Source organism: Hippocampus zosterae, chromosome 4, assembly GCF_025434085.1.
Source record: "Hippocampus zosterae strain Florida chromosome 4, ASM2543408v3, whole genome shotgun sequence".
In the NCBI taxonomy this organism is placed as follows: Eukaryota; Metazoa; Chordata; class Actinopteri; order Syngnathiformes; family Syngnathidae; genus Hippocampus; species Hippocampus zosterae.
In genome coordinates this window covers 24915229-24941089 of record NC_067454.1, presented here as the reverse complement: position 1 = coordinate 24941089, position 25861 = coordinate 24915229, and the positions used below count along the sequence as shown (strand labels likewise).

At 43.5% G+C, this 25861-nt stretch overlaps 1 protein-coding gene across 3 annotated transcripts in view; it reads left to right on the top strand.

Moving 5' to 3' along the window:
* The window catches only part of otog (otogelin), a 52986-nt gene extending 40443 nt beyond the window's left edge, over nt 1–12543 (top strand). The window contains exons 46-57 of one of the 3 annotated variants that reach the window (XM_052063429.1): nt 980–1084; nt 1217–1318; nt 2313–2411; nt 2547–2587; nt 3297–3372; nt 3724–3908; nt 4312–4416; nt 4487–4606; nt 5003–5048; nt 5383–5454; nt 8270–8349; nt 10272–12543. In XM_052063429.1, the coding sequence (XP_051919389.1) occupies nt 980–1084; nt 1217–1318; nt 2313–2411; nt 2547–2587; nt 3297–3372; nt 3724–3908; nt 4312–4416; nt 4487–4606; nt 5003–5048; nt 5383–5454; nt 8270–8349; nt 10272–10472 (1232 nt within the window). In that variant the 3' untranslated portion in view covers nt 10473–12543. Of the gene's footprint in view, nt 1–979; nt 1085–1216; nt 1319–2312; nt 2412–2546; nt 2588–3296; nt 3373–3723; nt 3909–4311; nt 4417–4486; nt 4607–5002; nt 5049–5382; nt 6310–8269; nt 8350–10271 lie in introns of those variants that run through there. The other 2 variants (XM_052063430.1, XM_052063428.1) reach the window with 2 other exon arrangements.
* Nucleotides 12544–25861: the final 13318 nt, after the last annotated feature.

Here is a 25861-nt window from a genome sequence, read left to right as displayed (position 1 = left end):
AACAGAGAGGGGAGCTAGTTTCGTAAAACAGTCAGAAAAAAAACATTTGTACTATTTCTTAAGTTCAGTTAATACAAGGTCATGCCCAAAAAAACAAAACTTGAATTAAGAACAAAACTGTTTCAAAGCTTGTCTGAAATCAAGCAAATCCCAGAAGGCAAAAAATAAAAAATAAAAAGCAAAACAGTTTTTGAATAATGCTATTTGTTGTTTTCTATAAGCATAGAGGAGAAAATTAGTAAAATGAGAAATCACATTTTTCTGAAAATTCTATTATAAGGCCACATCACCAAAGTCCTTCATTAAAGAACTCAACAGGACTGCCTTAACGGAGGTCGATTGGTCCCGGTACCAGTGCGAACATTTGTCAGCAACTAAATTTATCGCACGAGCATTGTTTATTCAAAATAAAATATTCTGGAGAGCAGAGGTTTTCTACTTATCTCTTCTATTAATCCCCCAAATAATTTATTCCTCAAAAGCAGACATTTCACTTCTACGTCTGAATTGAGCAAGTGATGTAACAGCTGAATATATAAATATAAGATATCACAATGACGACACTACCTATCAGGGTCCCTCTTTTATCCTGAACGCCGCAATATAACTTTGGGTCATGTAGTTCACTGTCTTGCCTCAGAACAGCGACACCAACTGTTAGCTCTGCAGAACATTTTTAGTGCGCCTTTTCAAAATGCATATTTTCAGAACAGGTCTTTGACACGAACGTGCTGATTCCATCTTCTTTTACTTTATTTGCTATCGGTGACGTATATTAAATGGTTAAAACTCATTGGTGTAGGACACATGCTTGTTGATCCTAAGAGAATGTTTTTAATGCCCACTTCATAATTGAAACAAGCCTTGACTTCATCAACATTTATATTCTGCATTAAAACAGTTTTGTTCTTGCAAAACTTCCACACGTGTATTCTTAGTCCTTTATCTCGACATTAACGAAATTGGACGTTGGTTACAGAGTGTGATCCCACAAGTTGCGAGGCAGAGATTCCCACCTGTCGAAGTGACCAGTTCTTAATCGCAGCCAGAGCTGATGATAGCTGCTGCCTGACTCACATCTGCGGTAAGTATCGACCGTTTCTAAAAACTCATTTTAGAAACTAGTGTCGCAGCAGGATTTCCTATTTTACAGGTTTCCTACTGCAATCATTTTTGTGTCGCACATTGTGATTCAATGCGAATGTGTTTCCTGTAGTCTGTTCATCTTGTGTGGACACGCCTCCACTGTGTCGGGATGGGGAAGTTCTGACTGTTAGCCGGGAAACTACAGACCGCTGTTGCCCCTCCTACCAATGTGGTCAGCTCACACAAACACAAACATTTCCCGCGCCTAAACCACATCTTTTTTTTACTTTCGTCTTTTACGCTTTAACTTTTGACAGTAACTGCGCAATTCTTCCAAATATTGAAAATGTACACATATGGCTCATGATTAATAATTTTGATGAACCACCGCTATGCAATTTGGATTTTCAAAGTGTGCAAATGACTTTTTCCAGCAAGCGTAAAGCAAGCAAGTAAAACTCAAACTATCCATAATCCACGTTTGTCCATCTTTGCCCAGAGACTCTCCTCTGAGTTTGTCTGCACACATGACCGGAGGTTAGAGGCCGCCATCCACACCTCTTGCATCTTTGCACAAACTGAACCCTTGAATAAGCCTCATTATGTTATTTCACAAGACCTGGGACTTACTGGGCTAACCTGGGATCGGGTATTGTATTTCGTGCCACGTCATGGAAAAATGTGTGTTTGTTTGACACAATAAGTCCTTTGATCCTCGTGTTCTTGAATTCTGAGAAAGGAAAAGTGCTCTCTACTTTAACTATAACTTGGAAGGGCAAACAAGAGAATAATTACGGCGAAAATAAAATAAGAATATACTTAAATAATAGCAATTAAAAACAGAAAAATCAAAACAAATACCGGCTGTTCCTACAAAGCTATACATCAAGCAAGAATGGGAAAGAATTCCACCTACAAAGCTTCAACAATCGGTGTCCTCAGTTCCCAAACCCTTATTGAATGTTGTTAAAAGACAAGGTGACGTAACACAGTGGCAAACATCATGGCCCTGTCTTAGCTTTTTTGGAACGTGTGATAGCCATAAAAATCCGAGTTGGTGATTATTTGCTTCAAGACCGTAGAGTGTATCAGTTTGACCGTTAAATATCTTGTGTTTGTCGTGTATTCAATTAAATATACGTTGAGCATGATTTGCAAATCATTGTATGAACGTCCCGACTTCATTACAATCACGTGTATGTGTGTGCGTGTGTGTTTGTGTGTAGTATGTGAGCCCTCCAGGTGTTCTCAGCTCAGCTGCCCGTTTGGGATGTCACTGGTGTCAGTGTCCAGTTCAGACCACTGCTGTCCCAACTACACATGCGGTACAGCATGCAAGATATAAAATAGATGATATTTTCTTAAAACTATCACGATTCGTTGCATTGACAGTAGGATTCTTTTACATTGCTTGATCATGTAAATATTTCCACCCCTGATGTCATCTTTTCTGTTTTCAGTGTGTTCCTGTGACCAGATTACGCCCCCTAAATGTGAACTGGTGTGTTCAAGTTGTTAAATTCAGTTGTTGTTGTTATTTTTTTTTAAATTATCTATCTATTACGGAAGGTATGAGCTATATGCAAGTTGTTTAAATATTGTCTTTGATAATATTTCATCAGCGATCTCCAAGCATTTTGCTGGACCAGTGTCAGGTTTTGAATTTTTTTTGGACGTATCGAATAAGTGGTTCCTAAAATGGTTGGCTGGTATAAAAACATGCAACAAACTTGGAAGCAAATTATTCAAAACACAACTCACTATTAAGCTTGATTTAGTTGCGTAATTAATTTTGTTTCTTCAAAATGAGCCGGTCCCATCTTGAAGTATATTTTAATTTCTCCCCAAAAAGCTCCCATGGTTTGCCAGGATTAATGTCAATCGCTTGGCATCGATGTGCTGAAGCAGTTTTGATGGCTTTAAAGCCTCCTTTGGGAACCTTTTGGGACAAGTAGGTCTCATTATTTGGTCCGTTCCCCTTTTCGAAGAAACTGTCTCGACACATTTGTTTTTTTACTCTAAGTTGAGGGTTGTGACAGGCACAGGTACATGCATCGGATGTCCACAACAATAATTCTTTCAGACGCTATTGAGAAACTGAAATAAAATAAGACAATATTTTTTGTTCAATCACCCTGCGCAAATGATTTTACAGCGATGCTCACAGTTTATTCAATTTGTAAACTGTGCTATTTGATTGTATTGTGTAGGGTGAGGTTTCTCAGCTGGAGCAGGCCTTACTGTCTGACTCACAGAATCAATGTGGCTGCAAAAGATACAAGTGTGGTGAGTATTGTTGGTCCAAGTTGGTTCAAAATGTTTCAGATACCCTGTGGAACACCATACATGAAATGACCGTTGCATCTCACCAGGGGTATGGTGGCCTTTAGGATTTTCATGAGTTTTCCCAAGTGGCTGGTCCATTTCAGAGATTGTCAAAACCTAACCCCTTCACTGCCTTCCTTCACAGGAAGTTGAACTTAAGGTGCACCAAAATCTGGATCATGAACTGGCTTGAAATATTATTATTATTATTATTTTTTGGCTGGAAAAATATGGTCTCAAAATGATGAACAGTTTGACTCATCTCCAAATCACACTGTATGTCAACCCCCGCAACTGTGTATGTGTGTGCAGTGCGAGAGGCGGTGTGTGTGTACCAGGGCGTGGCACAGGGGGTGCTGCGGCCCGGTCAGACCCTGGTGGAACATCGCGAGGACGGTTTATGTTACAGTCGACAATGCAGCCGCGTCATGGACATGTCAAGTGGTTATCACGTACTGCGGACCAGCACCACCAACTGCTCTGCCCTCTGCCAGCTCGTAAGATATGAACTGGGAACCTTTTTGATGCAGAAAATCCTCACTTGTCTCACAATGAATTAAAAGTAAAATATTTAAAACCTTTTTTTTTCTTGGTATTTTACAAAAATATTTTGTGGTCCTCTGTGACTAGGAGCCGGAATTCTGATTTGTAAATTAGGCCTGGTGTTTAATGCAATTCTTTCGGTATTATGGGGGAAATATCTATTATTTAATAGTAAGACATTCGGTCTTTGTACACCTATTCGACAAGAATTAAGCAAAAGTTATTCTGTAAGTAAAAAATTAATGTGTTAATAGTTTTCCAAGTAAACATTCGATAAGAACTGTTAAGACTGCTGTTTCCTGCACCATATGACCTTCTATAAAGTTGGATTACCTTCAATGTTAATGTGTGTTGTAGAATCAGATCTATAGCCCTGCAAAAGACCAGTCAACATGCTGTGGTGTTTGTAAGAATATATCCTGCCTCTACACTCATGAGAATGGGTCGACGGTTCTCTATAAGGTGGGCAATGAGTGTCAATACGATCAATACATATAATATACATTAGTCGCTGATATGAAAGTGTTTCCAGCCAGGGAAATCATGGGTGTCCAACTGCCTCAAGTTTGAATGCACAGACACTAGATCTGGCCCGACAATGATCTCCTACCCCTTCAGCTGTCCCCACTTCAATGAAACAGAGTGTATCAAGGTCAGCATTATCAAACACACGCACGCAGGCACACACACACGCACACGCACATGCACACACACACACACACAAATGTCTCATAAACAGTCTGTTGTGTCCATTTGAGTATAGGGTAAAAAATGTTATCATTTTTGTCATTACTGCCATCATTAGTTTGATTATTATGACCTGGCAACCAATTCACAGGGTGCCCTGCCTCTCCCCCAAATTCAGCTGGGAGAGGCTTCTGCTCGCTCACTCATGACCCAAATGACGATGAGTGGTATGGTTGGATGAACGGATTTCTATTGTTACCCTTTATAAATAACAGTCAGTTCCACCCCTTGAAATGACACCAATGATCAACTGTGTTATTGTTGCGGTGATTCATGACTTTTGCTCTCTTTTTGCACTCAGATCGGAGGAACTGTCGTAAGTTACATGGACGGATGTTGCAAGACATGTGAGTTTGTGGTGTGAGCATAGCACAGCTGTAATGTCCTGTAGTTAGTGTAGAGTCATAGGCTGCAGCTGTCACTCGCCTGTCGCCGAGCATTCCTCCAACACAATATTCTCCCGAGCCGTTTAAATTCCCCGCCACAAAGGTCAAAATTGTCTCTGGTTTTGCCGTTGCGATTGTTTTCTGAGTATTCACATTAGTGTGCTTTTGTCAGTGTACTTTTCAGTGAAAGCAACAGGCTGCTGTTTTAAAATCGTCACTGAAAAGCACCTGAAAACATGAAAGTGGCTTAGTGGTTGATGTGCTGCAGCTTATCAACATGTACAAATCCCACCAGGTACTGGATTCCTTCGCTTCCCTTTCCCTCTTAGCTCCCTGACTCCCACAGTAAACACAAACTGTGAACGAGGTACCAAAAACACTAGGATGACCAGTGCTATTGTTGATATTCAACAATGTACTCCCTCCCTCCATGTTACTGATATAACACACCGAACGTTTGATTGCAACCTCCGGGTCCCAAGCAGGACAGTCCTCTCAAATGTGATCTCATTTCAGACTTACTGTAGTAGAAACTGCATGCAACACACACACACACACACACACACACACACACACACACACACACACACACACACACACAACCCCCAGCCCCCCCAAAAAACTGAACAGTATTTGCTGCACAGTCAATCCCTGTTCATCGCAAGGAATTTTTTTTTCTTCCAGATCATCTGCAATAGGTGAAAATCCACCTTTGAGAGAGACCTTTTTTTCCCTCACCCCCATGCTCAACAAAATATTCATTAAAACATAGTTTTCCAAATGAAACCTTGTTTCAAGCTCTTTGTATATTTAAACACCAAAATGTTCAACAAAACGATATAATCACAGCTGCCAACTAATCCGGATTGTCCACATTTGGACCTGAACACAACTTTGTTTCGGCAGGACCATGTGGAGTTCCAGATAGTTAAAAATAAAAAATAATTAGAAATCATGGGTCACAAAAGGTTGAGAACAAGCAAAAATACTTAATGTGCAACGTGCAGTGAGACGGATTTCATATGAAGCACATTATTCAATTTCCAGTTCTCACATGCACCGGCGCATGCACCTTTTATGTCAATCTGACAATATGGTTTTACACAGAAAGCACGCACCTCTAGATTCGGACTTACCTCGATACTGGAAAAACACATGAAAGCTTATAACAGCTAAGGCTGTTATAACAATAAACGCACTATTTTTATATTTTATATTTCACTGCTCGAAATGAGGTGGCGGTCCTTCTAGAGACCTAAAAAGAGGTCACACATGAGAGGACTGCAACATGTACAGGACATATGTGTGTTCTGCCTTCCCTATCTGTACACAAAACTACATTCGCTCCACATTTAGCACTGTCTGGGCAGTGCATTGTTGATTGCCAACAATGTGCTGTTGGTAGAGGCCCAGTAGTTGGCCTTAGATGTCTGCATGTCCTCAATAGTCAATAGTGATGTGGGTTGTAGGTTTGTGCTCAACTTTCCCAAGTAGGTGCTCGAGACGGTTGGCTTGCTGCTGCATTTTTCCACCAAATTGTTGGGAAACTAAGCTGTTATGTGACATATTGTGCTACCCAAGTTCAATGGCCTTCCGAGAGCTAGATTCACTCTTTCTCACAGACAACATGTACATGTAGCCCTGCCCTGATGATTCTATTCAACAAAATAAGCACACTTTTTAACCCCTGCAATTGAAATCATACAATATATAGTTGATTATATCAACTACCATGATGTTTCATGCCTGTGTTATAACCTGATCTTTAGACTACAATAGAGTAGAATGTATTTTAACCAGCGTTTATGATACTTCAACGTGGCAATTTCCAGTTTGGTGCATACCAGTACACGCAAATAAAACTTCTAATAACAATTGCAACAAAGCACCCCATATAAAAAGACATTTAAAAGTACACATTGTCATCTAAATATTACACTGAATTGACCAATGTATGTCACTGGCACAAATAATGATATTTTTAGATTCAAACAATATCATCGTAACGCATTTGTGCAAAAGACACTCCCTGTGGATGACTTTCATGACAGTCACCTTGTGGGAGCTCGAGTTCCTGTGACTCCCCCGTAACACAAACCTTGACTGTGCCCAACTCTTGACAGAAGGAGTTCACAGAGTTGATTCTGCCCGATGCTCTATTTAAAGCCGATCTACAAGGATGAAATATTTTCACACAGAATAGAAGTGTCCTTCGTTTAACCGCCCATGGCAATTTATATATACTGTATATTTATATAAGACATATATAAAAAGAGCTGCAAAAGGCAATATTTTTATTGAAACTGCCAGAGTTATTGATTTTAGTTTTATTGGTATACAAATAATTATTTGATTTAATTTTTGAAAATCACAGACATGACTACAGTCTCTTAATAGATTGAGCGGTCAGCAGGTCCGAGACACATTGAGTACATATATCATCATTCAGAGACAAATGCGGCTCTGGCATCATCACTGAAGCACTTTAACCTGCTGTGACGGCGGTTGGAACAAAGCAAGCTTGTCTGTCTTTCATGGTTATGTCACAGAATTAAATAGATTGACGGTGAGATTAGTCTTCTATCCGCCACTGGCACTTTGATAGCTACAGGATGTTTTCTGCTGTGGTTCATGTGACTGAAAGTGAAAAAGCTAACCAAAAATAGCACAACTGACATCCTCAAAGTCATCAGGGTCCAGGACTAACATCTCAACTGCCATATTATACTCGATTTAAATCACCCTCCCTACCCCCAGAACAATCCTGGGTAACCATGACAGATGTTGACCATCAATGTATGTGGAAGCAAACAAACAGTAAATACAAAAATCATGCATATGCAGCACATACGCTCTTCCTATTTACTAAAACACACAATCTTAAATTTAGTGGTATGTACCACTGATTTAATGTTTCTAATTTTCATTTAGCTTAAGCAAGAAGCAAGTGTTTTTATGGTCATATGGTCCTAATCAGCTCGTTCATTTTAAAAATGTCCTTCCTCATCAAAATCATTCAATCCTGCACCTTTTGCATGATTGTGAACATCAGTGTGCTCTTCTTCCTCCTCTCTTTTTCAAGCACCCCTTCCTCAAGGTGATTGCTGTGTCACAGGCGAGGGTGCTGTGTGTGTTGCGTTTGTGCCAATTGGGTTTGGTTTGGTCTGTCTATGTTTGAACAGGCAAAGAAGATGGCAAGTCGTGTCAGAAGGTGACAGTGAGGATGACTATCAGGAAGAATGACTGTCGCAGTAACAGACCGGTATGTTTTATGCCTGTGTCTCTCTCACTCACTCACTCACTCACTCACTCACTCACTCACTCACTCACTCACTCACTCACTCACTCACTCACTCACTCACTCACTCACTCACTCACACCATGAGATGAGCATTTTTGTTTTAAGACCATTGCCACTACCACTACATCTGCAACTACTATTACTACTATGACTCCTACCACCATCACTATTGCCACTACCGCTCCTACTTTTACATCTACCTTATACCAAACCATTTCCTACCCCTTATTTGGGGTTCGGGTCGCAGAGAAAGCAGCTTTAGCAGGGAAGCCCACACTTCCCTCTCCCCAGCTCTTCCCGGGGGATCCCGAGGCGTTCCCATGCCAAACAGGGAGACAGTCTCTCCAGCATGTCCTGAGTCGTCTCGGGGCGTCTTGCCAGTGGGACATGCCCGAAAGACCTCACCAAGGAGGCATCCAGGAGGCATCCTAATCAGATTCCCGAGCCACTTCATCAGGTTCTTCTCAATGTGGAGGAGTAGTGGCTCGACTCTGAGTCCTCTCCCGAATGATCGAGCATCTCACCCAATCTCTAAGGGAAAGCCCGGACGCCCTGCTGAGGTTTCCCATTTCGGCAACTTTTATCCAGGATCTTGTTCTTTCGTGGGAGTAGGAACGTAGATCGACCGGTAGATTGACAGCTTCGCCTTTCTGCACAGCTCCTTCTTTACCCAACAGACCGATATAGAGTCAACATCACAGCAGACGCTGCACCGATCCGCCTGTCGATCTCACACTCCATTCCACTTGTGACCAAGACCCAGAGACACTTCAACTCACCCACTTGTGGCATAATCTCATCATCTGCGAAAAGCAGAGATGCAATACTGAGGCCACCAAAGCGGACCTCATCAAGGCTTGCTCTTCGAAATTCTGTCCATAAAAGTTAGGATTCGGACCCGTAACAAAGGGCAGCCGTGGCAGAGTCCATCTCTCACGAGAAACAAATCCGGCTTACTGCTGGCAATGGGGACCAAACACTGGCATTGGTGGTACAGGGACTGTCCAGCCCCTATCAGGGGGATCGGAACGCCATACTTTCGCCTCGCATAGAACTCCCCGCCTTCTCCAAGTCCTCAAAACACCTAAAGACTGGTTGGGCGAACTCCCATGCCTATCTGAGGAACCTGCTGAGCGTGGAGAGCTGGTCCACTGTTCCACGGCCAGGACGAAAACCACATTGCTCCTCCTGAGTCTGAGATTCGACCTCCCGACGGACCCTCCTCTTCAGCACCCCCGAATAGAATGGAGGCTGAAGTCCCCCTTCTTTCAAAGAGGGACCACCACCCCGGACTACCAATCTAGAGGCACTGTCCCTGATGTCCATGCGGTGTTGTAGAGTCGTACTTGTACTTTTAAGAAACATTTCTAAATGCACGTATGACAATGTTGACTATATGTACTTTTGTTTTAAATGTGACATTCTCATAGCTGCATAGTATTAGTTATTGACTGAAAATTAAGAGATTAACAATGTGGTGATTGATGTTTGTTACTGTAGTTTGTACAGGGACATTTAGAAAACCACAGCTACCAGTAAATAACAGCGATGTTCAAAGAATATTTACAGTTCTTGTTTCGAGAATATATTATCCGACAATCTATTGCAAACCACCCCATGCCCCACAGAGACTAGTTATCATTGAAGGCATAAAAAAAGTTTTCAATTAGGAAATGTGCCAAAGAAGTGCGAATCAAAGAAGTATGAATCAAAGAAGTATGAATCAATCAATTATTACTACTTTCATACTTTTTTTTTCAACTAGGTACTTTCATACTTTTATAACATTTGATGAAGTTGTGTTTCAATGTCAAGTTGACTTCACATTTTTACTGTATCATCTGTACCGAACACAATCATTAGTGGTTGCTTCTCTCCTGTAGGTCAACATTGTGTCATGTGACGGCAAGTGTCCGTCTGCCAGCATCTACAACTACAACATCAACACGTACGCTCGTTTCTGCAAGTGTTGTCGGGAGATGGGGTTGCAGCGGCGCTCTGTGCAGCTCTACTGCAGTGGCAACTCCACCTGGGTCAGCTACAGCATTCAAGAGCCCACCGATTGTTCCTGCCAGTGGTCCTAGAACGCATATTGCAACGACCCTCCCTCACGCACAGGTTCAGGTCCTACCTACAGAACCTCAGAAGAGTATGTCAAACAATCTTCTGGCTGTCATTATACTGTGGAAAAAAAGTTGTTGCATCTCTGGGAGGGAAGTGATCGGCGCAGAAGCATCGAGCTGGCAGCTGCAAACACATAGCGCACTGTGACATTTGACCTCTGACCTCCAAAGGGCTAGAGAGAGACACATTTACATTGCAGGGATAGATATAGTCACAGAAAAGAATAGTTAAAGAGTAGCCCCACCACTGCCCCCCAACACCTCCAAAACAACGACTTATGCTTCATTGATAAACTTTAAGAGAAGTGATCCGGGAAGGTTGTGTAACGTTTGCATGTTCTCCCCCGTGCCTGTGTGGGTTTTCTCCGGGTGCTCTGGTTTCTTCTCCCCATTCCAAAAACATATATGGCAGGTGAATGAAATACTCTAAATCAGGGGTGCCCAAACTTTTTGGACCGAAGATCTACTTTTCGATCAACTAACCTCACGGGATCTACACTTACCGGCACGCACGCACATGGGCTCACACACACGCACGCACGCCATGATGAGAAACAGCCTGAAACTGAGGCATGCGATGCACTTTTGCAGCCTGTTAACTATCGTAGCTCACACGTACCGTTTTAAAGTGCTTCCCTGGGCCCTCCTAGGTTCCTATTCTTTGCCTGTGCCCTCGGTGAATTGTACACGAAGCAAACTCTGAATGAGAATAATGACGATAAAATATAGAGCGCAACAGCTCTTATCAGAAGCTGCAATTGCAGACTGCTGAGTGCTAACCACTTCCGGTGACGTAATCACGCGCCACCGTAAATTCAAGATTTACCTGCTTTATTTTATTTTTTTAAATATTTATTTTGTGAAAATGAGTCTGATAGGATGATTAGGGTACAGCGTAAATTAACACAAAAAAATATATTACGAACATTTACAAAGACACACAAATGGTTGTTTGTTTTTTTTCTCCTCGACACTCCTCGGATCTACTTCGGACCTGTCTTAGATCTACCGGTAGATCAGGATCGACGTAATGGGCACCCCTGCTCTAAATTGTCCCTAGGTGTGATTGTTAGCGCAAATGGTTGTATGTCTCTGTGTGCCCTGCGATTGGCTGGCAACCGATCCAGGATGTCCCCCGCCTACTGCCCGAAGACAGCATGAGCACTCTTTTGAGGATAAGTACATCAGATAATGGATGGATGGATGGATGATACAGGAAGGTGATTGGCATTTTGAGGAGAGCTTCAGGAATGGAAAAAAATCATTATTATCCTCTATTTTTAGTGCTTGTTCTCCCTTTATATGGAGTTCCTTATATTACCTTATCTTCAAAATTGAGCAATTTTAAGTCCCCTATCGTGAGGTAAAAGTTTCAAAGTTTCTGAAGCAACTGCCAGTAAGGACTAAATGTCAGAGGAATTAAAAAGGATTCTTTTACATTTTTATTTGATGAATCTTGTTAAGAGTGCCCCACTGCAGTGTTTACATTTGTTTAAAAATAGGTTTAGTGGAGATGTAGATGTGTATGCATTTCAAAGACCTTTTAGAAAAATGCCTGGTGATCCATTGTTTGGATTTTTCCTCCTAGTTTTTGGAAATATTGTTTTTATCAAACAACTTTTGTAAATATCAAATTCCTTGACATTTCACATATATAACAAACGTATATTTGAAACGGCAATTATTATCTACTGTATTCGATACTATATTACACGAATGATTGTGACTTACCTGATTTAAATCCAGTTGTGCGTCGAGCACTTTATTTATTTGGGACTGACAAAGCATACCGTAATTGTATCCTTGAGCCACCGAGACAAAAATAAGCATTGCAGCTTAGTAAAACACATTTTCATTGAAGGGGATTGTGAATTTGGTTTCATTTTTTGTTTTTTTGTTTTAAGTCTGTGAAGAAAAATTAAAATTAAAAAAAAGCTATAAAAGTATCAAGTATATTATCGGTCTTTTCATCATAATTCACTTGCTAAATTTCTATTGGTATATATCAACCACGGGCGGCATGGTTGGCAACTGATTAGCCTCGGCCTCACAGTGCAGAGGTCCTCTGTGGAGTTTGCATGTTCTCCCAGTGCCTGCATGGGTTTTCTCTGGGTACTCTTGTTTGCTCCCATGTTCCAAAAACATGCATGGCAGCCGAATGGAACGCTCTAAATTGTTCCTCGGTGTCCCGGATGGTTGTTCGACTATGTGTTCCCTGTGATTGGCTGGCAACCAGTTCAGGGTGTCCCCCGCCTACTGCCCGAAGACAGCTGGGATGGGCTCCAGCATGCCCCGTGACCCTTGTGAGGATAAAGCGGATCGGAAAATGGATCATGCTTTTCCATGGTACACATTTGAGTTCCTTGTAAATATATCCTTATATTTTACTTTGTTCATGCCATTTGAGAAGATGCTGCAGCAAATATTGCTGGTAAGCGAGGCTTTCCCGATTCATTTTTCTACTAAACATTTAATTCATTCATTCTACAATGTTCCATGATTGATCCTTTTCAGGGTCACTGCCAGGTGCACTGCCAACTATTTGGGCTCCCCGGAAAAAAAAATACTACTTGGGGCTCCATCGATTTAATCGCGCAAATTAAAAATACAATTTGCTAGGGCCCCCATTCATCATCATTTCTCCTCCTTACGATTGATTGGGTGAACAGTGGTGGAGGGATTGACAATCACATGGCGCATATCGACAAACACTCACTCACATTCACAATCGCACCTATGGCCAATTAAGAGTTTTCAATCAACCTAACATACGGTACAGGTTCTCACCCACGCAAGCATGGGGACCACACACACACACACACACACACACACACACACGCACACACACACACACACACACACACACACACACACACACACACACACACACACCGAAAGGTTCCAAGCCGAGATTCAAACACAGAACCATCTTACCGTGAGGCAGACTGATTTACTGTATTTAACGGCGCAGTATAGTAGTACGCAGCAAACACACAAAAGAAAAAAAAAACAGTCAACAATTTTGAGCATACTCTAAGCCAGTGATTCTTAACCTTTTTAGAGGTACCAAGCCCCACCAGTTAATACGCACATTCACCGAACCCTTCATGAGTGAAAAATAAATATTTTTATAATTCAAGATATTAAAAAAACACATTTATTAAAAACAGAAGTAAACAAAATTTCAGGAGATAAGTATACTTTTTTAAATTTAAATTGTACGACGTACTACCACGACAGTCACATGTTGACTACTCAGAGAACTTAATTTCCCACAGCACTGATTGGACAAGCAATGTCATGTGATCATCTGCAGCCAGTGATGACCAAGCGGGCATCACTGGCACTAGTTAACATGTTGAGTGCCATGTGTCTCACCCTGCATGGCAGAGGCTGTGTTGAACCCTTGAGACCGAATAACCAAACCCCTGGGGTTTGATCGAACCCAGGTTAAGAACCACTGCTGTTAGCAAACAACACAAGAGATACATTTTTAATTTTTTTTAAATCTGAGCAAACACAAGCAAAAAACACAACACAACAACACGGAGCCATGCACAAATATAATAACTACTAAAGTAGATGATTTTAAGTTTGGCATGGCAAGTACATCAAGAGACCTAGTCTTTGGAAGTGTGCCGTTAAAATGAACGTCGGCATAAACACGCAAGGGATGGAGGAAATAATAAAAGAACATTTAGGAAAAACGCTGAGCCGGAGCAGTGACTGGACTACTACTGTCAGCAGATGTGTCATCTACAAAGTATTTCCATTTGCCTCCTTTTCTGTCACACAAAGAAACAATCATCATCAAAACTTCTGACATATCTTCACGGAACATTGGAGTGGATTTGACTCACGGATGATATTGAGGATTTTTCACTCTGACACACAGTCACACCTCACTTAATTTTCAGGAAATATTACAGAGAACATTTGAGCCATTAAATAAGCTTAATTTCATAACAAATTAGTCATAACTTCTGATTTTCATTAAAATAAACAAACACGGTCTGCTTAAACTCGCACCACACTCGCATGGTTTCGTATTTATTTTGGACGCACAGATTCAGCATCGCTAATTCTCATGAAACTAGTTAAAATTGAGGACCAACGGTCGACAGAACCACCGGGGGGAGAACCCACGGGGTCAAATTTGACCCCTATAAATTTTGCTACTCAAATGCTACCCTTAAATCTCAAGGATTTAAGCATTAAATATTTGAAAAAAACATATATTTGGATTTTCAATGAACATATAGCAGTCATTCAATGTATAACTCATAATTTTCCAAATAAGAAAAGGGTTCTTGGGTTCTCCAGGGTTAAAATGCATTACTATATTTTTCAATACCAATTACTTGTTAAGGTTTTGTGTCTTTCTACTATCAGTGGGATCAGTCGCAATGCATTTATGTGATTGATAAAAGTAAATTGCACATTTGTCTAAGGAAATCTAAGGTACTTCATGAAATCTTTTGTAAAAGATATGTTCATTAAATTTCAACATTTTCCAAATGTTCTTGTGCTTCTTTAGACCAAAACAAAGGAAAGGCATTATTTTGGTTATTTATAGCAGAGTATGGTATAATTTTAATGGTCCGGCCCACATGACATCAACCGAGGCCGTATGTGGCCCCCAATCTGAAATGAGTTTGACACCCCTGCACTAGTACATTATTCATATACAGTATCCCAAAACCAAAACATGCTTCTCTTTACACATTTGCACACCATTTTTTTGCACTGGTGTGACATGTAGACCCTTATTGAATATGCACATGCATATCTGCATCACATTTATACTGAAAATGTGACAAGAAATCTTTGCTTCACGCATCACAGTTTGATACTTTTTCCATTAGCTAGACAGGTAACATTGCGTTATAACTGAGGGGGGGTTGATAATCTCGTCATGACAGCTGCACTCCTGAAACCCCCATGAATCCCTACCGCACCGCATCCGGACTCCATTTATGGTCTTTGTCTTTGTTGTGCCTTCTTGTGTTATCAATTGACAACTGAAAAAAAAAGTCACAAAAATAATAATAAATTAGATTTTTGAAGATGTATCTTTTTTTTCATCCTCATCCCACTTGTCAAAGATTTTTACAGTTCTCTCGTGTTAAATGTATTATTTTTTGTATTTGGGAGAAAAACGCTCGTGCTGTGATGTCACAGTGTGGCGGTGTGATACAATTCAAATGCAAATGTCACACGATGTTTTGTATTACTGTATATTACAATAAGTTACCTGTACGCAGCCCTGAGCTTGTGTCCCTGCACAGGCTGGCGGTGCTGGGAATCAATAATGACACCCAGAGCTGTTCGCAACAAACGAAGCAGTTTTGGACTGGATGAATTTTCCATCCATTTTATGTAGCCCTGGTGCTCATTAGGATCACGGGAGCTGCGAGCCAATTCCATCTGACTCTCACATGGGCAAACACATATTCACAATCACATTCACACCTGTTGACAATTTCATTATTGTGGGAAGAAGCCCACACAGGAGGGCTTGAGCAACAATGAGTCAGACGTCCTCACCACACCCTACACACACACACACACACGCACACACACACACACACACACACACACACACACACACACACACACACACACACATGTATTTTTTATTAAAAAAATATATATACTGTATATATCTCGTCTCAGTCTTGTCTTGGTCTCAATTTCTAGAAGTTTTACAGGTCCACAAGTGATGCAAATACAAATGTTGGCAACCCAAACGTTGCCACTGAAATCTGGACAGGAAGCTGTCTAGAAAGTGATTAATTCTCCAATGAAAATGACATTTTTGATTTTGTTCCATTTAAAATTCTCATTCAACTGCGAATACATTTGAGTTGATGTGCTGATGACTTTCAACTTCCTGTGCAGATAACAAGCTCATAAAACAATATGTCAGTGTTGTCACCACATCAGTCCTCGCTCTCTTCCACATCACGTCTTTGAACTGCAGGACCGAGCTGACCTGATTTACTCCATGAGAAGGAGGGAGTGAAAAAACATCCCAATGTCATCAGAGGCTGCTGATGACAAAGCCAGGCCGCGGCCACGAGAGAGAGCCGTGGACATTTGTCCCCTCAACAGGAAGTAACCTGACGGCTTCATCACAGCAGGAGCAGATAGAGAGAGCAGGTTGAATTGATTTAACCTTTGACCCCGTCAGAGAACAGAGCTGCGTGATCTCTTCTCAAGACCAAATCACAGGAAACCGTCGCAGGGTGCTGATAACTAATATTACAAAGCTGGCGTAAGAAAAATTTGTTTTCTCTGACAGTATAGTTATACTTATTACTTTAAAAAAAAACATCCTCCTTATTTCAGTTATTTTTCCCAATATCACTGCAAATACTAAAATACATTTGTGATGAAATTAATCTAAGTCCATGATTGAACCTTTTATTTAATTTATTTATTTATCTGTAGATGCTTCGCAAAAGATCTGCGATCCCTCGGCTCAAAGGTGCGGATCAAACCGTCGCCAATTCCTAGTGGATCGCAGTGAAGTCCATAAGGGAGCCTCCACGCCAAATTGACGGGACTTTACATCACTGGAGAGTTGGTGCGAAGTGGTAATGACCTTCGGGTCAGCAAAATCCCGCGGGACCGCGTCCGGCGGTATACAAATCCACCGCAGTCCTGGCGTTAAGCGCCTAGCAAGGCGGCGGACCGGATCCCCAAGCCGACCATCCACCTTGGGTTATGAAGGAATGCCCACCCTTCAAAATAAAACACAGGGCCCGGCGCACCCTCGGTCCAACCTCGGGTGCTGCAGACCCCCTGGACCACCACCGTCGGCCACCGCGCTGCCGTGGACCCTGGCCACGGGGTCGAAGTGCGGGGGCGGGGTTGTGACCCGTCCCCCTCCCTCACGCTACATAGCCCCCAGGATGGCGATTTCTCCCCCCTCCCCCTCCTTCCCCCTCAACCCGTGTCCCCCTTCTCCCGATCCCCTTCACCTCAAGAAGTCCGGCGGCGATGGCGCGGGGCGTCGGGGACAGGCTCAGATGAGGGCCCGCGTCCCTAGTTCCACAACTACACGTCGGCGGCCGTGGCATGATGGTCGCTCCCCTTGCGAACTGGTGATGGTGCAGGGGAGAGGCAGCGACCACGGTGGCGGAGCAGGACTCTTTAGTCGTAGCGCTGCTCCCCTCAATCCGAGGAAGGGCCAATAAAAGGCGGCCTAAACACGCCCATCACCGCCACCGATCGGCTGGAGACCCGCCTCCAGCAGATTCATCCTTCATGCGGGCGAAACAAATACAAACACAATAACCGGACTGCTTTCCTGGAAATCGGCGCTTGGAATGTACGAACCCTGATGGACAACGCAAGAGCAAATAGACCGGAGCGCAGGACTGCCCTCATCGCCCTTGAGATTCAGAAGCTCGGCCTGGACATTGTTGCCCTCTCCGAGACCCGTCTCCCTGGTGCCAGGCAGATCGAGGAGCCTCGCCACGGGTACACCTTCTTCTGTAGCGGACGAGCTGTGGAGGAGAGAAGAATTCACGGTGTAGGGTTCTGCATTAAGTCACATCTGGTTAGGGATCACAACATCATCCCTGTAAGAACTTCTGAGAGACTCATGTCCATCACTCTACCTCTATGTCAATCCCAATCCCTTGTGATCATCAGCGCCTATGCACCTATCCTGGACGCCTCGGAGGAGGCGAAGGAGTCCTTCTATGCCGTACTGCGTGGCCTGATCCTCCGCGTCAACCCCCGGGATAAGCTCTTGGTTCTGGGGGATTTCAACGCGCGGGTGGGCCGGGACCATCAGCTTTGGGGAGGGATTCTGGGGAAGGAAGACGTTGGCAACTGCAACGAAAATGGAGAACTACTCCTTGATCTCTGCGCAGAGACGGAAATGGTAATAACCAACACACTGTTTCGGATGGCCAACAAGCACAAGACCACCTGGCAACATCCAAGATCCGGCCACTGGCACCTGATCGATTACGTCCTTACCCGCATCTGCGACCGAGCGGACGTCATGGTCACGAGGGCAATCCGCTCCATGGATGACGGATGGTCCGATCACAGGCTGGTGGCCTCAAGACTTAGGCTAAAGATCGCGCCTGCGAAAAGAAGGAAGAAGATTCCCAAGAGGATACGTTTCAATGTTGGGCTGCTGAGGAAGTCCTCGAACAGTACCAGACGTCCCTCGCGGACAAACTGGACACTCAACCTCGGACCCTTCCTGCCACTGTCCACTCAGACTGGGAGCACTTGAAAACTGCGCTCACCAAATCCGCGGAAGAGGTCCTCGGTATCCAGAAGAGGAGAAATCCCGATTGGTTTGCCGAAAACCTGGAAGAAATTGAGCCACTGATTTCAAGAAAGAGAGAGGCTCGCATTGCATGGCAGAACTGTGTTTCCTCCAAGAGACTTGAAGAAGTCTACCGGGCGGCCAAGAGTGAAGCACAGAGAGAGATCCGGAGGATCCAAAATCAATGGTGGGTCAACTTTGCCCACCAAATGCAGAGTTTCGCTGACCGTCACGATACCAGATCCTTCTTCGAAGCAACGAGGAAGATCATCGGTCCAGCTCACAGTCCTCCAATGGCTGTGAAGGCAAATGATGGCACAATCCTGCAGGTAAAGAAGGATACTCACCAGCGATGGAAGGAGCATTTCATGGAGCTCCTGAACCGTCCGACATGCGCAGCAGACGGCTTCCTCGATCCTGTCCCCCAGCTCCCTGTGCAACACTGGATGACGGAGCTGCCGACTCTCCGGGAGATCTCCGGAGCCCTGAGGAGGATGAAGAAGAACAAAGCTGCTGGAGTTGACGACATCCCCGTAGATCTTTTACAAGCTGGGGGTGCACGTCTCCTCACCCGCCTCCACACCTTCATCCTTCAATGCTGGGTCGAGGAGACGGTGCCTGGAGAACTGAAGGACTCAGTCATCGTCACGATATTCAAGAAGGGCGACAAACTCGACTGTGGAAACTATTGTGGAATTTCCCTGCTGTCAACTGCTGGAAAACTCATCTGTTGTATACTGGCCGACCGACTCACCTGTCTCGCTGAGCGGGTTCTTCCGGAGTCCCAGGCGGGCTTCCGTCCAGGCAGGGGAACCGCGGACATGGTGTTCTGCGCCAGGCAGCTCCTGGAGAAGTGCCGGGAGCAGCGGAGGGAGTTCCACGCCATCTTTTATGATCTGGCCAAAACGTTTGATTCTGTGCCCCGAACAGCACTCTGGAAAGTGCTGGAACGTCAAGGCTGCCCCCCCAAATTCATATCCCTCATCCGGATGTTTCACGACGGCATGAAGGGTTGTGTCCTGACTCAGGGCGAAATGACTCCCCCATTCCCGGTTCGGACCGGTGTCAAACAGGGCTGCACGGTGGCGCCGACGTTATGCCTCTACATCGCCGCGCTTATCCACCACGTCACCCCTGTCCAGGAGCACGGAATCACTCTACGCTACCAAACTACCAAACTGAAGGGTCACTCTTCAACCTCAGCCGTTTGAGGAGCAAGCGGGGGACCATGGTCACGACCGTCAGCGAATTCCAGTACGCTGATGACAATGCTGCGGTCTCCAACTCCTCCGGGGGCCTCCAGCTCATCGCGGATGGCTTCGCCGCGGCGTACAGGACCTTTGGCCTCTCCGTCTGAACCATCATCCACCCCAAATCACCGTAGACGACGAACCCATCGAGCAGGTCTCGGCGTTCCCTTACCTGGGTAGCATTATCCAGCAGGACGCCGGCCTCACGGAGGACCTCACTCACAGTATCCAGGCAGCCCACAAAGCCTTTGGACGCCTTGGTCGTCGGGTCTTCAGGAATCACGCCATTTCCACCAACACGAAGATCATGGTGTATAAGTCTGTCGTCCTCCTGACCCTTCTCTATGGCGCCGAATGTTGGACCCTCTATCGGAGCAGCATCAAGAGGCTCGAGAGGTTCCACCAAGGACGACTCCGATCTCTCCTCAACGTTTCCTGGGAGGAGAGATTGACTAATAATGAGATCCTCACCCGGGCTGGCCTCACGAGTATCGAGGCCATGATCACCTTGGCCCAACTGCGGTGGGCCGGCCACGTGCAGCGGATGAGCGACAATCGTCTCCCGAAGCAGCTCCTCTACGTGGAGTTGCTGGAGGGCACCCGTCCCAGCGTAGCCCCGAAAAGACGATTCAAAGACCAGCTAAAGGGTCATCTTCAGCGGTGCTGGATTCCCCCGGCACAGTGGGCTGACCTGGCCGCGGATCGGGTGGCCTGGCGTGGGGCTGTGCGGGGCGGGGTCCGGGTCTTCGAGACTCGACGCGTCGCTGCAGAGGAGGACCGACGAGCGCGGAGGAAGGAGAGGGCCCTGCAACCGCCCGGCCCCCCAACCCACTTCTGTCAATCCTGCGGGCGGGGTTTTCGGGGAAGACTGGGCCTCCACAGTCATCGGAGACACAAGCACCAGGAGCCGTCGCCCTGTCCTGGGGGCCGCATTCCTCGATAACGAGGGCCTTCACCGACCGAGATGCTAGCACTACTAGCACATATTAAGCACATGTCATTACATGGTTGAACATAAATGTGGTTTACACATCTCCGTCCATGTCATCAAGGTCCTGGTTCAAATGTCACCCCTGGCCTTCCTGCGTGGAGTTTGCATGTTCTCAACATCCCCAAAACATGCTCAGGCTAATTATACTCCACAGCAGTGGTCACCAACATGGTGCCCGCGGGCACCAGGTAGCCCGTGAAGACCACTTGAGTAGCCCGCCAGTGCCTGGACATTGTGATTTGCTAGTAGAAATTATGATTTAAAAATGCAAACATTGGCAGTACTGTGAGACATTTCGAAACACGATCAAAGTCTGACAATTTAAATCATCAAGTATTAAAAATAACACATCCTCATATTATTGAAGGTATTTTGGACAAATATGTTATTTCAGACGTGTATCAATTTGGTAGCCCTTCACACAATCGGTACACATGAAGTTGCTCTCACCCTCAAAAATGTTGGTGACACCTGCTCCACAGGCTTGAATGTGCCTTTGAATGTATATTTGATCTCTACCCTGTCATCCAGAGTGAAATCAGCGGCATCCAGCTCCCATGCTACTGTATCTAAATGCTGACAAGCAGTATAGAAAATGGATGGATGCATATTATGACATGTGAGCTGACCAAAATGTGACTGGTTTTCAAATTCTTATTAGCCAAGATGTTGAAGACAAATACAATAACATTACAACATTAATGTGGAAGTATGTGTATTTGATAACTTGTGGGTTGTTGTTGATTTACCTTTTTACCTTTACAAGTTCAAACATACATTTGACATGTTTGGGTGCAGAGCAGGTTGAGGGGTCCAACGGATCAGATAAGGATAAGTGGGTCGGAAAATGGATGGATGTGTGTCTCCTCTCTCTCTCATGCACACAGATTAATTAAATGCTAAGGCTCGTGAGTTACCATGAGCTATCGAGGAAGTGCGTTTGCGAGTGTGTGTGTGTGTGTGTGTGTGTGTGTGTGTGTGTATACCAATTGGAATATGTAACATTTTTTGTGAGAGCTTGGTACATTCACCGAATAGTTATTCAATCAAATAATTAATAATTATTGAGTTTTTCCTTTATGTGTCAGTCACATTTAAGAAGGATTACATGCATCTAGAGCAGTGGGGTCCAATTACAGGCCAAGGGGCATTTGTGGCTCGCCATCCATTTTTCAGTGGCCCAAGACATGACGGAAAAAAAAAAAAACTTAAAATGACATTTAAAAACTCATTCACTCCCAAAGACGTTTTTAAACGTCATTTCAGACTTGGTCAAGAATTGGCTAGTACTGAATGAGTTTTAACATGGACCGCAAGGTTAGTTGAAAAAGGTGAAGGTGGTCAGCGCGAGAAGGTACAGTACATCCTGTAGAACATTTCTGCATATTCTAAGGTGCAAATACATCATTTAAGAATAAAAAAAGATCACAATTTATCTTCAAAACACTAATGACTAAATATACCGGTAATTAAATTTGACAGCCGAAAATTGTTCCATCTATTTTATACTCTACGGCTGATTTATGAAGACATCACATTAATGATCCTCAAGTAACTGAAAAGGGGCACCTTACTACAGTTTTTTTTTGCTCTGAATGTGCTCATTGGATTTGGGTGCTGTTAGGTGAGAGCTGGATCTACTTTGTGAGTTTCACCACTGTTGGCTACTCCAAAAACTTACATAATTGCTTTCTTGCTTGTCTTCAGTGTGTTTAAAAAACTTTTAAAGTGACCTATCCATTTTTCTGGATGCAGCCGCCATCAACCAAAAAATTTGGCCACCCCTGTGAGGGACCTGCTACTAGGCCGGTGACAACAGCTAAAGATGTTGTTTCACCTTTGCAATGGGAAAAATGAGATGACAAGGACAAGGCCGCTGACATCAGCTGTACGAAAAAGAAAGATGCTAAAACCATTTGCACACTAATCATGCCCCAACTGAACACTTCGTGACACTCAGTCAGTCACTCTGTGCCCATAGGTCAACCGCCTCACTTACACAACTGGAAGTAATAATTCCCATTCTCAACCGTGACGTTGTTCCACCTGTCAGGAAAGAAGTTGTCTATTCATCATCCATCCAATTTCGAATCCATTTATCCTCACAATCCTCACCACCGCGTGCATGCCGGAGCCTATCCCAGCTGTCTTCGGGCAGCAGGTGGGGTACACCCTGAATTGCCTGCCAGCCAATCACAGCTCACACAGAGACAAACAACCATTCACGCTCACACTCACACGTAAGGACAATTTAGAGTACTCCATGAATCTGCCATGCATGTTTTTGGAATGTGGGAGGAAACGGGAGTATCCAGAGAAAAACTACGTGGGCACGGGGGGAACATGCAAACTCCCCACAGGAAACCCTGAGACGGAATTGAACTCTGCACCCTTGCACTGTGAGGCTGAGTTGCTAACCAGTCGGTCGGACCACCCGAGAGAAGTTGGCCACCTGTCAAACTCCACCTTTGCATTGACACGACTTTAGGCAGCTGTTTGCTAGACAATTTACTTATGAGTCTTATTAGGAACAGAAAAATCACAAGCAAAATTAACTCGCATGCATTTCAACAACGGAGTACCATCCATTTAGAACAGGTCTGGATCCACTTGGTACTACCACCTCTATCACATCGCAATTATAGAAATGATCACTGCTATACAAATGAAACACAACAAGCAGTGCAATGGACATCATCTCGTGTAGTTTAGAATCACAATAACATGCAAAAAAGATTCCGAAAAAATATGTTACAAACCCAATATATATGAAATATGGAATATATTATTATGTACAAATGGCCTCAGATGTGTTTTGCTTGTTGGCTTGCCAACGAACCAGAGGAGGGAAACGTGCATTTGTAAACAAAAACAAACCAGCATGTGACTCTGCAGACGTGGATTTCCAAAACCTGCAATAAAACGCACTGCACAACACACGATCCAATTTCTTCAGGTGTGATGCTGGTCCGGTCAATAAAAAGCAGATCACCACTATCCAATAAAGGTAAAAAAAGTTGTGGAGATAACACGTGTCCTTGCTATAAAATTTAAAAAAAAATCTTCCGATTGAGAACCAACAATATAAGCTTCTCTTATTGTTCAAGACCATCAATGTACAGTATGTCTTTAAAAGGTTGCAGTTTTATTTCAGTATTTGAGACTATACAATATTGTAGGCAGACTGTAAAAAAAATTAAAACCTTGTTCAGTTTCAGGGGAGGAACAATAATTGACTGTGTGCTCAGCATTAATATTAGATCAGGCATTCGACACATTTTGATAGATATCATTGCTATAGATGGAAAACAACATTAGACCTAGAACAGAGCTCCGAGAGCCCCTTTAGAAACATGAGGAAAGGAAGAAGACAACTGAGCAAAATGTACACCTTTTATACATTGCGCTCCCCCTGACAAGTCAATTGAGAACCAACAGCACGATCAGAAAGACGAATGTCACAAATTTTCTGAACAAGGCGCCATGATTGACAGTGTCAAAGGTCTTTAACCACTCAATAACAAATGCAGTACAATATTATTTACTGTCTAGTCAATAATGCCATTAACTACCCTCACAACAGCAGTTATTATGCATTGTTCCTCTCGAAAGACATTGTTGATTGTCATACTAGAATTGTGCAAATAATCACTGCATTTATTTGGATTTGGACAAAAGTACACATTTGTTTATTTTTTATTTTTTACTTTGAATTTAACTCTCATTGTTTTATTGCCTTGAATATTGTCAATACTGAGGTACTGTCACAACGACTGTTTCGAAGATGAATAAAGAGAATACCACATAAAAGCAAACCAAGACCAAGATTCTTGGAAATTCATATCTATGCAAGTTCCTGCAAGTCCCAACACGTTCCCTTACAGAGTTCTCATGGTTTCTTAATTTGGGCTTTGATGGTCAGGTTGCTGACATGAGGGTGGGAAGATGATTTAAGGTTTGTTTGCTTTCATGTGAGTGTCTGATAACATAAACAGTGCAATGGTTTATGACACATGTATAACTACCACATGTTTCTCACTAAATCAAATTGGACAAGCTTCATTGATTGACACTTGATTTTTGGCTGTGATTTCTACAAAAGCCCAGATCTTTCTTAAAATTATATATTGCATGTTCTATAGCCATCTTCCTGATCCTCCAATCAGAGGGCAGACAAACGCTAATGTTAATTTGGCCCATTTGAGGCGAATATAAAATCTCTGTGGTTAAAGAAATAGCCCCATATATTTCAAAATACATCCGGCAGCACTACTTCGAGGCTAACATCTAATTTCTCCAAAACTTCAACATCCACATATGATGACTTTATAGAGCAACTATTAGATAAGTGCTTTTTGACCATATTTTGGAATCTTTTCAGAAACATAACGCAATATTTATTGCTGTTTAACTGGCATGCAAATCTTTCAACAACAACAGTATTTCATTTCCACAATCTTGTACATTTTATTTTGAAAAATGTCCATGGCATATTTTCTATTGTTGTGCTCTGTTTTGTAAGACGATCAGGTCAATAGTGTGCAGCATGAAGACAATATTTTTATTCTAGGCTTCATGCAAAGCTTTCCTATCACCCTGCATGAGGTAACTTATCTGCCTGAACGTCCTACGTGGGAATGCCAGCTCACAACAGTGCAGCATGCTGGATTGTAAGTGCAGGGGAGTATTGTTCTCAGGCAGTACACTCATCCTCGTATGATCAGCAATGCGGAGGAGTGGTGAAAGTGGTGAAGAATCGTCTCTAAAACTTCAAAATAGCAGTAAAAGATCACAAGTTGATGACTGAATCCTT